Source organism: Tinamus guttatus, unplaced genomic scaffold, assembly GCF_059628265.1.
Source record: "Tinamus guttatus ecotype Peru unplaced genomic scaffold, ASM5962826v1 Tinamus_guttatus_pri_ptg000227l, whole genome shotgun sequence".
Lineage (NCBI taxonomy): Eukaryota > Metazoa > Chordata > Aves > Tinamiformes > Tinamidae > Tinamus > Tinamus guttatus.
In genome coordinates, this window is record NW_028288761.1 from 477703 (window position 1) to 489934 (window position 12232).

General features: G+C 46.0%; 1 protein-coding gene across 1 annotated transcript; it reads right to left on the bottom strand.

Annotated features, from left to right (window-relative positions):
• Positions 1–1598: 1598 nt before the first annotated feature.
• On the bottom strand, positions 1599–11850 carry COPS7B (COP9 signalosome subunit 7B). Its single transcript, XM_088525521.1, has 7 exons — positions 11761–11850; positions 9552–9728; positions 8306–8381; positions 6480–6568; positions 5658–5860; positions 4412–4517; positions 1599–2964 (listed from the first exon to the last, which is right to left on the bottom strand). Exons 2-7 carry the CDS (start codon positions 9711–9713, stop codon positions 2806–2808), a joined length of 795 nt encoding a protein of 264 aa, XP_088381647.1. The 5' UTR covers positions 9714–9728; positions 11761–11850; the 3' UTR covers positions 1599–2805.
• Between the last annotated feature and the right edge of the window lie 382 nt (positions 11851–12232).

Consider the following 12232-nt stretch of genomic DNA (forward strand, 5'->3'; position numbering starts at 1 on the left):
TCCTGGAACAGCTTCTAACTCTTTCCTTCCAGGCAGGTTCATTAACCAGCTGCTGCGGAGCTGTTTGCCTCCCCCAGGTACTCTCTGCGTGTCATCTGTTAATGACTCATTTCAGACCAGCTCGTTGCAAAGACACCCCCTTCCTTTTGCGACACGGAGACGCGGCCAGCGCGCCAGGAAAGCGGCGCACGCAGAACAACTTGGCTCTCTCCGACACCCCATCCCTCCTCTATCCTTCCCCATCTCTCGCACCGTCAAGCATGGGACAGATCTTTGTTCAAAGAGCTGTCTCCTCCCTTGTTTCTTTGCTGATCAAAGGCAATGCACAGCAAAGTGCAAATAAGCCCTCCTCCCACAGCCAGGCTTCAGGAACACCAAGAACATAAGAACAAACTTAAGAACTTCCAACATATTAAAGAAGCTTCAGCAAACTAACGTGGCTCCCTTAGCAGGCAGGGAACAAACACCAAGGATGCCAAATTCACACCAAATTCCCCAGCAGGCTGCGGCTTGCTGGGGGGGTAAAACCTATTTCCAAAGGCATTTGCATTGCTCCTGCCTCTTTGTGGCACTGACATTAGAAAGGGGAGGGCGACAATAAAGTTCAGTGATGACCAGAGAACCTTTTCTCACTAGTCAAATCTTGTGAGGAGCTGGATGACCAGCACACTGCAGAACCCACCCAAGAAGCCACAAAAGAACTCAGTCCATCTTCATCACACTGGTCTATCAGACGCGGGTACATGAAGCCCATCTGCACCTCCTGAGAGCTTGTCAGCTAAGCACTGGGAGAAGCAAGTACAAAGTAAGCCAAGTGCTGCTTGGGAAGGAAACCCCTTGAGATGCAGGAGAGGGCTTCATGCTTTGGGCTTAGTCACTTGACATCCGTCATTAGAACTTTTGAGCTAGCACTTTTAGGGCACAACGAGCTGGGGAAGAATCAGAAATCAAGAGACTTGACCCAGAGGCAACTGGCTGGGAGGTATTTCGATCTGCCTTAGGATTCAAAGCTGGTGTGTCTGCACGACAGGAGGAGAGCGAGTTGTCCCCTTTCACAAGGTGACACACGAGGCCCACAGCCAGGGCCTGAACACACACAGGTGGCAAAGAGCCCTGGTAGCAGCCAGAGGAAGGCACGCGCGCTGCACAAGGTACATGCAGGTCCCAGCTGGCTTTGGAAACGGAGCTTAACCACGGTCCCCTGCTTAGAGAGCTCCCCTTCCTGCTCATGGAAAGCCCTTCTCTTTACACTGTAAAGTTAAATGGAGGGGCCAAGCTGCAAAACGGCACTGTTAGACCCAAAGTAAAGAATCTACTTGTCCTAAGAACTGAACTTCAAATCTCCCAAATTAGGCAGTGAAGGTGTTTTTGCTCAGGAGATCTGGCTCAGCTGTGGCTTTGCCCCAGACCCTTCTGCACAAACTTGGACAAGGAGGAGCTCCTGACAAACTGGGCAGAGCACCTGGCTGCCCCGCAGACACGGCAAGGAGATGCGAGCAGACGCTGACACCAAACACCAAAACCCAAGGAACACTTATGCACACAAGCGCTCCTGCACTACAAGACTAAAGCGATCCCGAAGCCAAGACTCCAGGCTCTGACATTAAATTGGCATTTTTAATTTTTTTTTCAAAAATGTGCTTTTTGTCAATTGCTGTTTCAATGCCAATCCCATCCCCCCTTAAAAAAAAATCCACACCTTGCCAAACTAGGTGTAAATCATCTGAAGTTAGTCTGTAACAAATAAAAAAAAAAACAAAAACAAAACAAAGGCTGAAATGCTTTAGAATCACAACAATGTACAAAAAAAGGGGGAGGAAAATACAACCTGAAAGTGTTCAAAATTCAGAGAGACTAATCAAGTCCGTTGCTTCAGCAAGGGGATGCTGCTGCGACCCCTGCCAGTGGGTCCTGGGCCACCAGGCTGCCACGCGCTCACCGGACCCTTCTCCGACGCAGCCCACTGTCGTCAGCATCCGAGGAAAAGCGAACGCGTTACCCTTTAGCGGTGCTCGTGGGGGAACAGCTCGCAGCAGCTCTGAGAGATCACATCACACTCCGAAGGAACCCACTGCCACGAGGCCCCTATCTACCTGTAAGAAGGGAGGCTTGAGAGAGCAGCCGCTTCCTCCTCCTTGCGCTGATGCCTCAGAGATGCAAAGCAGTGCTTTAAATCTGTGAGAGATTAAAGGGCTTAGTAAGGGCAGTAAACAGACAGTTAAGTAAACAGCCCAGCACTGGATCTCATCTTCACAGAGCGAGGTAGTGTGAATTTCACCCCAGTTTAAAATAGACAGGGGTAGCGGAAAGGCTGAAGACTTCCATGTAAAGCAGTTCCTGGCCTAGAAACCTTTCTGTGCTCCCTTTGGGAATGGAGAGATCTGTGTCGATGGCTTCCTCGCTCCCAGCCTGGCTTTGGCAGCCACATTTCAGCCCTGGAATTCAGGCACGTGCTATAGAACTTCTCCCAAGATCTGACTTAGTAGAGCAGCTTCCTCAAAGTTGAGCAGCAGTGAGAGTGGCTGGGAGGGAGTAAAACTGTCCACAGATTCCTTTTTCTGCCCCTTTGGTTAGTCCTTCTCTTTAGAAGTCCCTCTTCAAAGGACCAGGAAAACATCCTGGAAACAAATAGGGCCTGCACAGTGTAACTTAGCCAGGTGCTGCTAGCTGGGAGCTGTACTCAAACTGGGCTTTTATTTGCCAGCCTGGAAGGGACTGGCCCAGGACCCACTGAAAAAGGAGACACAGGCCCTTTTCTGCTGTTCCGGCTGCCATTCCAGCTGAATGACATTCAGGTGGTATATTCTAGTGACGGCTGGAGACCAGCCCTTTGACTTTGGACATCTTCTTTGTGGGCTGCCTTTGTTCTGCATGTGGAGGGCACTCTCGCTCTACCAGCTGCTGCTCCATCTCCTGTGCCGACGACGAGGCTGTGGCTTTTAATGTTTTCTTTATGTTTGTGACCTGGCCAAGAAGAGACAGTGAATGAGCACCTCCTTCTTCCTCCTCCCCTTGCAGTAGAAGCTCCATTCATAAAAACATTGAAAAACCTCTGGAGCACAGAGTGCAGGTTCTACAATAAACTGTCCCACCAGAAACAGTCTCACTGCTCTACATTCAATGTTATTAAAGGCAACATTTTATCCTTACTTAGGGTCAGAGTTTTTAATATTCCATACTGGACCTGGGCTAGAATCAACTGGAGGTTACTTACACCTTCTAGGAGATACTGGCACAACACAGCTGGTTGGAAGGACCTACTACTGCTTTGGTGCTGAAAGCAGCCATCTGACTGTGACACTGGCCAGAAGCAGCAAGGACAGAGGAGAAGGAAAGAAGCAGGCTGGCACTTAGGACAGTTGTCAGAAAGGAAAAGGGAAAATGACACTTGGCCTGGCTGGTTGAGTCACAGATATCTGCTAGAAGTAGGAACAGGAATTAGCCCATGGAAGGTAGTGTTTCTGCTGCTCTGCTTGAGGAGAGATACAGCATAGCATCGTATCCTGCCCCAGAGCCCTGCAGAGCTGACCAGAAATACAAATCAGTATACGAGCAAACAAATAAAACAAAAATCCCATGGGTCAAAACAAGTCTAGAAATCAGGTGTGGTAACTCCAGGCCAAAGGCATCTGGCAAAACAAATGAGCTATGGATGCCAATCAAGCCGTCGAGCACAAATTGCTTCAAAAGGCAAATGTAAACCTGCAGGGAGGCAGCACTCTGCAAGAAATTAGCCCTGAACAAGTGTCTCTGGAGGACCATTTTCACCTTTACAGCTGTATTAGCCAAGATCTGTTCTTCCCAAGCAAGCCCCCACGTGCCGGGCTGAACTCGTGTGCTGATGCTGCCATCTACTGAGCAACTGAGAGAGGAACAGGGAGCAGGAGCATTCCCAGGACATGCTTCCCAAGACAGGTTGTTGAGGGCCCTTTCTGGATGCTCAACACCAAAAGGAAGACCCTGAAGAAAACTGCTAAGGGCACTTTTTGCAATAAGACTCGAGAGATTTTTAATTACACTCTCAGATTTAAAACAAAAGCAAACTGATTTATCCTTCCCTCATTACACAAAAGGAACAGAATCCTAGCTCTGTGTTAAAAGAGCTTGTTCCTTAATGAATCATTCAGGGAACAACAGCTAGCGCGCCCATCTGGCCCACTTTTATAAAGAAAATTTCAACACTACTTACTCACTGGTCAGATTTGATGCAGATTTAGAACTAGAACATGGGAGGACATGTGTTTTTTTTTTCTACCCAAACACACACAGAGCACAGTTGACTTGCATGACTGCTGGCCTCCTTCAGAGAAGCCATGGTCATTAATCAGGTTTTACCAGGTTATTTTTTTCAGTAAGCACTTTTTTTTTTAAATCAAAAGCAAAAAGCAGCCCCAAATGACACTATACCCACCTCTATCTCGACCTGTTGCTGAGTTCGGTGGTGGTTCTCTTTGTATTGGTTGGCTCTAAGTACTTGCTGCTCAATTCCTAAAAGAACCGCTTCACAACCATCGCACCTGCAAAATACAGTGTCAAATAACATTCATGAAAAGCTTTCAGTCTCCTTTTAAATCAGAATTACCTCCTAAGAGAGAAGTGTAAGACATTTTTCAAGAGTTAATAAAATTTAAAATTAGGCCAAAAAAAAAAAAAAAAAGGTCACATTGAAAGAATTGCCCCCTGCTTGCTGAGTAAGACATAAAACAAGCCTCCTCCAACACAAAGGTCATAACTGAAAAGGACAGAAAGGGAGTCTGCAGAGGCTTCATTGCTATCTTCCAGACAATGCTTTAGGGCCCTGGAAGCTGCTACAGCCCTCCCTCCAAAAAGAAGATTGAGGGAGCTGCAGTAGAGAAGCAAAAAAACTTGTCTCCTCCTCAGAACAGCCCATTTTCAATGCAGTTTAGTGACTTTTCATGCATCCATTACCATAGCAACTAGGCAAAAAATCCTTAGTTAGCTCAGAACCTGCCCCAGGCTCTACACCAAAGAAGGGAATTTGTCTAGATGGGAAGGAAATCCTACCAAAAGGTGAGAAGCAGCTTCCTGGCTGGAAGCTTCCTGGAAAAAGGTTTTTTTTTCCTCCAGGGAAAAAAAAATATAATACCACAACCCAAATATGCTGGCTGCAGGCAAACTGCATTTGGAGGACAAAGGAAAGAGGCAAAAAAAGGCATCTGGAACTTCACATTTGAAGAGACTTCAGCTTCAGGGAACTATGATAGTATCAGATATGCCCATAAGTTCCCATCACAGCGAAAAAGCAGAAAACTAACAGCCGGTTCTGTTTTGTTATTAAGTGTGACAAAAGAGGCGGGAAGGGCCTCATACCATATCACTAAGATTCCAGTTTGGCACGACTGTTTGGTAAAGCCCTTCATTCCTAGCTACAGTTCTGCCAGGTAAAAAACAAAGTGACAGCAAAACATTAAGAGCTAGTACGACTTGGTTTGATACATGAACACAGAATGAATCCTAGATGGGATCTTTGAGAAAGTGTCTGCTGAGCAAGATTACCAAGGGCCTGCTCACAGCGTAAGACTGTTGATTAATGGGCTATGCTAAAATTGAGCCAGTAATTGAAACTTTTGAGGAGTCAGAAAAAGGCAGCATAGACTATGCACAGGGAATAAGCAAGCTGGAGAAGCTTGCCTCACCATTCCTGGAGTGTTTTGACAATGTTACTGATGTCCTTCTTCTGAATGTCTCTGCCGATACAAAAATCGACCTCTAGCACCTGGTTGCGCTGATCCAGCTTCCCCTGGATAATGTCTGTATAAACCGCTTCAATAATGAGATCTTCCAGCTCCCTCAGATTCCTCATGTCCAGGTCCTTCAGCAACACAGAGTAGGGAATACACTAGAAGTAGCAAGTCCAAAAATAAGTTATCAATCCTAGAGGCAGAACAGCTAAGTCTCAAACAGAAGTAGGTAGGGTTGCAGAAGCTCAATGGCCAGATGTTTTTTGTATTCTACACTGCAGCCTGCAAGCACTGCAGTGATTGATTACAGCAGAACCACCATGCAGTATTACGTTACATCATATTCTGACACAATTTAGGTAATTCCTGAAGCTTTGGCACAGTATATTCTGGAGGCAAGAGGTACTGGAATTGTCAAATAAATTTGGGAGTGCCAATTATGTCCTCCAGAAAAGAAAAAAAAAAAGAAAAAGAAAAAACAGTGTTTCAAAGATTCTCCATCCCCAGCAGTGAAACAAGTCACACAAAGTGCCCCAGGTTCTACTAAACAATTTTCATGGTTGTTTAAACACCCACCCTTCTCATCCATGAAAGTCCATTAAGTTTGTGTCCCAAATGCACCAGGATAGAAAACTATGTATTACAGGGACTTTCCTAGCTGCAGGGTTCTTTGAGGGTACTCTTGCAATTTGATACAACTACAGTACTATAGAATACATGTCAATTAAAATAATAATTTAAAAAAATATATCTGTTATCAGTCAGGATGTACTTTACCTTCATTCTAGAAGCTAGGCTTACAATCGTCAAGTGTTTCAACTTGTTTTTCTGAGTCACTGTCAATTCAGGCAGGTTATCTTTGCTTGCTGTTAAAGTGAAAGAAAAACAAGATTAATAACTTCAGGAATTAAGTAATTCAGACTGCAGAACCGTAGGCAAATAAACTACACACAATCCTGAAAGGCTGCACTTCCCCAGCTACTGCGGGTGCTGATGAGCAGAGTGAGCTGCCACTGATGACAGATCACCATACGCATTGGAGAGAGAGAAAAAAAATTAAAAAGCAAGTTGACAATTTCATTCCTCACCATTTTGTTAGTAATTCTGGTTCTGGAATTAGAATGTAATTCACATCTACACAAGTAGCATCCTGCCAAAGCAGTTGGTCAATGCTTTGTTCCTATCACCAAGACATTTTTACTTCATTAGTGAGCTGACAGAATAAAACCTTTCCTCTCTGCTGTTCCGGTTGTAAAATACAGTTGGCTTTATTTCTCTGAAGAGCTATAGAATTTAGGGTTGAAAGTGTTAATTGGCAGGCCGAGGAGAACAGGAGAAATTATTAATCTAGACAGTTATATGGCCTCACTGTCACTGTATTACAGCCACGTGCCTCATGAATATTTAAAAGCAGAATGACGACTGGCTGCTTTCCAAAGCAAAGATACTCTTCAAAGTATCTGCTTTAATGAAAATGAGTGTTTCGGGGACATTCAAGCTCTCCCACCCTTCCCATCTCATTCAATGCTCTACATTTTGTCTACTTTTCTTCCTTTCTTTTTTTCCCACTCCTCCTCAACTCCTCCCTCTCCCTCTTCAGAAGCAGAGTGCTCATTCCATACACAGACATGATGTATTAGAAGTGGATTTCTCTGGGCAGGCAAAACTGCCGTGTGAACTTTGTCTGGGGTGCTGTGTGGTGAACGGTAGCAGCCACAACAAAACACACTACACAAGAAATTGTAAAGGAAGAACTGCACGGTCACACGCTGGGATGTAAAACCCGTGCAAAGCAAACACCCTCTCATCAGCTACAGAATTAATGAGACTCACTGCTCCACTGCCAATGAAGCTTCCAACTCTTGCACTTATTGATGCCAGTTTTGCTTAGAGGAACTAGATAACTCATCCACCACAGTCATAACTAGCATAGCTTATGATGGAATTATTTGTCACACTCTGTCATACTTTGAATTCAGGCTGCTATCCAAAAATAAGTACTGCATTGTAGAATGCAAAATGGAAGCATGGGCACAAATAACAGGGTACCGTCAGACAGACAGTTGGATGATTCACACACCACCCCTTTGAAGCTGTATAAAAGTCATTATTCCAATTTATATTCTGGTTAAGCATTTTTTCATTTTGCTTCAGTAAAAGACTCACAAAATAAAAGCTTATTCTAAAACCACGTAGGATTTTAGAAATAACACAGAAGAACTTGGTTAAAGTTTTCAGCAACTTCCATAGCCAGCATCATCTAAATTTCAAAGCAGATGCCTGCAACTGCTCTGTACAGAGGTAAGTAGCCTATGAACTTCACTGAATACTAGTACAAATCAGCTCAGCTCAGCACTGCAAACCAAGCCAAACTAATAGAATACCAACAGTCTCTAGCCTGACTATAGCCCTTCCTCCACGTTTCCGTAAATGAAAAGCACCTATGATCCAGGGAGTGGCAAACAGCTCTCCTTCCAAGCACATTTTGTGCTTCGACCTTTTCATCTCACCACACCAAGTACCATAAAAAACCCAGAACTGCCTCTGACAGTTATAAAGTGCAATCGGGTCTCATCATCTGCAACCACCAGACAGGCTCTTACCTACATAGTCTGGATATGTTCCATATGCAAACAGATTCAGCAACTGGAAATAAGCAGCATTAGGCCCTTCAGCAAGCTGGATGGAAAGAAAATGGAAGAAATTCCATTTAACACAATATTAAGTGGTAGATGGCTTCTGCAGAGCACATTTTAGGTCTACAAATAACAAGTAACACTTAGAAAAGGAACTACATCCAGATCTTAGAGAAGCAGACCCTTTCCCAGCAGTTTCAGACTCAAGATGATGCAACCATGTACCAGAGTTTAAATGCAGCCTGGACTGTCAATTAGTTTATATAGCATCTCGGGAGGTAAAAAAATATATATATAAAATAAAGCAACTCTTAATTTTGGCCTGCAGGACACCAGCTCTTCTCATCACATGACAGGCCAGCAGATACCTGTGTCGGCCAGTTAAGCACCCATGGTCTTACTGGGAAAGCTAAGACAGCTACCTGCAGAGCGACAGAAGACTTGATAGCAAAACAAGCTGGAACATTTTAAATTTGAAACTAACAGCTCTGCTCTCACAGAAAAATACGCTGTGGAAAAAAATTCAGCATTAATGAGTGAATTTTGTTGAGATGTTGTTGTTTTTTAAGTATCGCTTGCTACTCACCGATCCATAACCATAGGGGCATTTTTAGACACACCTATGAGCCCATGTGGAGAGCTGAACTTGCTCTATGCCACGTTAGGTTGAGTATCTCTGCAGCTGGAGTGGTTTCCCTCACTGTAGTAAAGGGGATTACTGGCAAGACATTTTCTTTAAAAGCTCTGGAACTTGTTTTGCATCTTGGTTTGAAAGGGTTTGGGCTTGGTTACCACGCAGGCCTGATACACTAGACATCTGTTCACAAAGAGTTTTGGAGAGCATCAAGGTTATGCTTTCCAGGACAATGAAGGAGCAGAAAGATTTTTTGTTGTTGTTGTTGCTGGCTGGCTAAATGCCTTCTTGAAATTGTTACTATGCTGCTGCCAGGACTTTGAGAGGAATCACATAGGATAGCAAAACTTTATAGAGTTATCTTTTTAATATCTAAATATATACAAACAAAAGCAATGCCAATCTCATATTCATCAGATCCCTCCAAATTTCTGTAGGACCCTTGTATGACACAGGTATCTCAGAACCCAGGTAAGTCACATCAGACTCTTCCTGAAACAACAATTTTACAAACACAGGGTGTCTGTGGAAATTTCTGGGAGCGCAGAAGGGGCATTAGGAGACAAATTCCTCTCTTACCTCTTGCACATTTGTTAACTCCAGCAGCTCTCCAAAGACATAAACCCCAGGAGCCTCCAGCACTTGGTTTATAAGAGCAGTCAGAGCTGAGCCACTTGTGCCTTTGGCTAGTAAAATAAACTGTTCAAGAAGATTGCAGGATGGCTTCTGTTCTCCTGCCATTCTAGGTTTTTGAATCTGTTAAAAAAATATATATATATAGTATTAATTAATCCTATCTGACAGTGGATTGGAAGATATATGAATGTATGTACTCAATGTAGTAACATTTTAGCATTAGTTTTGCCATGTTTTTCTTTGGAATTCAGAGGGCAAGCCAAAAACCCCAGCAGACTAAATTGCTATTTATTTGTGGAGCAGGAACAATTTATTTGTGGAGCAGGAACAATATTTGGGCAAAATTCTTGTAGACTGTCTGGTCAGTTCCCTCCAGGATCCATTCCTGCTAGTGGGAGAAGGGTTTAACTTTTGCACCATTTTCAGGCTTTTTATTCTACTGATGTTGGCAAATAATGAGAACTGCAAAGATATTTTTTATTATGACTACTAGAGGCGAGCTAAGTCTTCCTCCTTCTCAAAACTTATTCCATAACACTGAAACAGAAAGTCACTCAAACTCTGCATAGAATTTATCCTCCTTGTAGGCCCACATATTGCACCTTTCTCTTTAAGGTTAGCTACAGACCACATGTGAACATAAAACTGCTATTCTTAGCCTAAAAGAAGAAGAGTAGCTCTGGTGGGTAAACACCTAACTGGTCTACTTTGCACAGTTAAAGCATTTTGGGTTAACCAGGAAGCTTAAGTGATAAAAATACCCTTTCTACAAAGGCTCTATTTAAGTGCTTGTGAAGACAGGCCTTTGTCTTCAGCTGTTGCCTGACATTTTTGATGTGCATGTTGGCTCCCAGCACCAACACTTTGCATTTGCAATGTAAAACACTCCTTGTTAATAATTTCAACAATGTAAGTTATTTTTTAAAAACAGCTAAGATACGATTTCCAAAGCATGTTATTCACGCACCAAACAGAAACCTTACCAGACATGGGTTCCTTCACGTTATGATTATATTGGATAATTTTCAAGTTTGGTATCTAGCCTTTACTCTGGTGAAGAAGTTGGACACCGGAGAACCTATGTGTCACTCTGGCTGACTGCCGGGACTGTGGCTGACCTTTTAGAGGGCTGTACAGTCACACTGGTGTTTACATTGTTTTGGCATACCTGGACAAATTAAAACTTTTGAAAACAATAGAGATGGCTTCAGCTTTTAGCCAGCTCCTGAAAACAGGCTTTACTCCACATCTCTAGTTATAAATGGTGTCAACCTCAGAAAGCAATATTTTGCACAATCTTTTTGCACAGATTTCAAGGTTCTCAGCTTAAAATCTCTTGGTGCATCTTTTCAGTAAAGGCACATGTGCAGCCTGACAATTTCCACCTGAGAAATCCCTGCAATACAGTAACACTTTGTTGGACATTCTAATACACCCAGCAGCACATCGTTGCTCTTCTCCCCATGCACAGACAGGGAAACAAACATGCAGGACAAACACATTTGCTCAGGATTGCGCATGAAGTGACAAAACAGGGAATTTAATCCAGAGTTGGCAATTTCAGATTTCAGGCTGCTGTCCTGTCTCCCTGTTTGAAACCACAGACTGGTGCATAAGACCACAAAAGGCCCGTGGGTTTATCCATGCCTTATTAAGAGAGGAATGCAACTCTGCTGCTGGCCCCGAGCGCTCGCTCAGGCGGCCGCATCACTGCTGCGCTCACGTGCAACGCTGCTGCTGCTGGGCTGCCCCTCTGCTCTCCCCAACCGACTCACCCTGACAAAAAAGTGGTGGAAGACACGTTAAAGAAGGAGCTTGCCCAAAGGCTGCAAAAATCCCTGCAGAGGGATGAACTGCCCCAATCCCCCACGCCAGCCCTACTTCTCTCTGCTTTGAGGTGCCCTAAGGGAGGAAGCGGCACCAGAGGAGGCAGCTCCGGGCAGAGGGCGGCCAGGCCCCCGCAGGTAAGGGGGGCCCCGGCCCTCCCGTCTTCCCTGGGGCCGGTGTCCGCGCGCTCCCGCCGCGGCGCCGTCCCGCCCCCGTCCCGCTCGCCTCAGGGCTGGGGAGCCGCTGCCGGCGCGGGGAAGGGCGCGGTGCGCGGAGCAGCGAAGGAGGGGGCGGCCGCTCCGCTCCGCGCCCTGCCCGCCGTTACCTGCCCGCGCCGGCCTCGCCGCCTTCCTCCCGCCCTGCGGCTCCCGGCGCCCGCCCCGCCGCGCCTCAGGCCGCCATGATGGCGGCGCCGGTGTCCCGCGCCCGGCCCCTTCCCCCGGAACGCGCTTCCGCGCGCCGAGCGTTCCGGCCCCGCCGCCGCCTCCCGGGCGCGGGAGGCCCCGGCCCCGCTCCACGCCGCGGGCGGCCGGGGCGAGGGCTGCGGGGGTCGGTACCCCCCGGCCCTGCTCGCTGCCCCGAGCGGCAGCGGGGGCAAAGGCGGGGGGGTGAGGGGAAATGGTGGCAGGGGGCAAATGGCGGGGCCTGAGGGGACGAGGTCCCCCGCTCATACCGTGTAGGAGCAACAGGCCCCTCTGCAAATCCCCATCTTGGGGTTTGCATCCACAGGCTGCTGCTCATCCCCTTCCTGTGTTTTTGGCTCTACAAATCCGTCGTGGTGCAGCAAGGCGGGATGA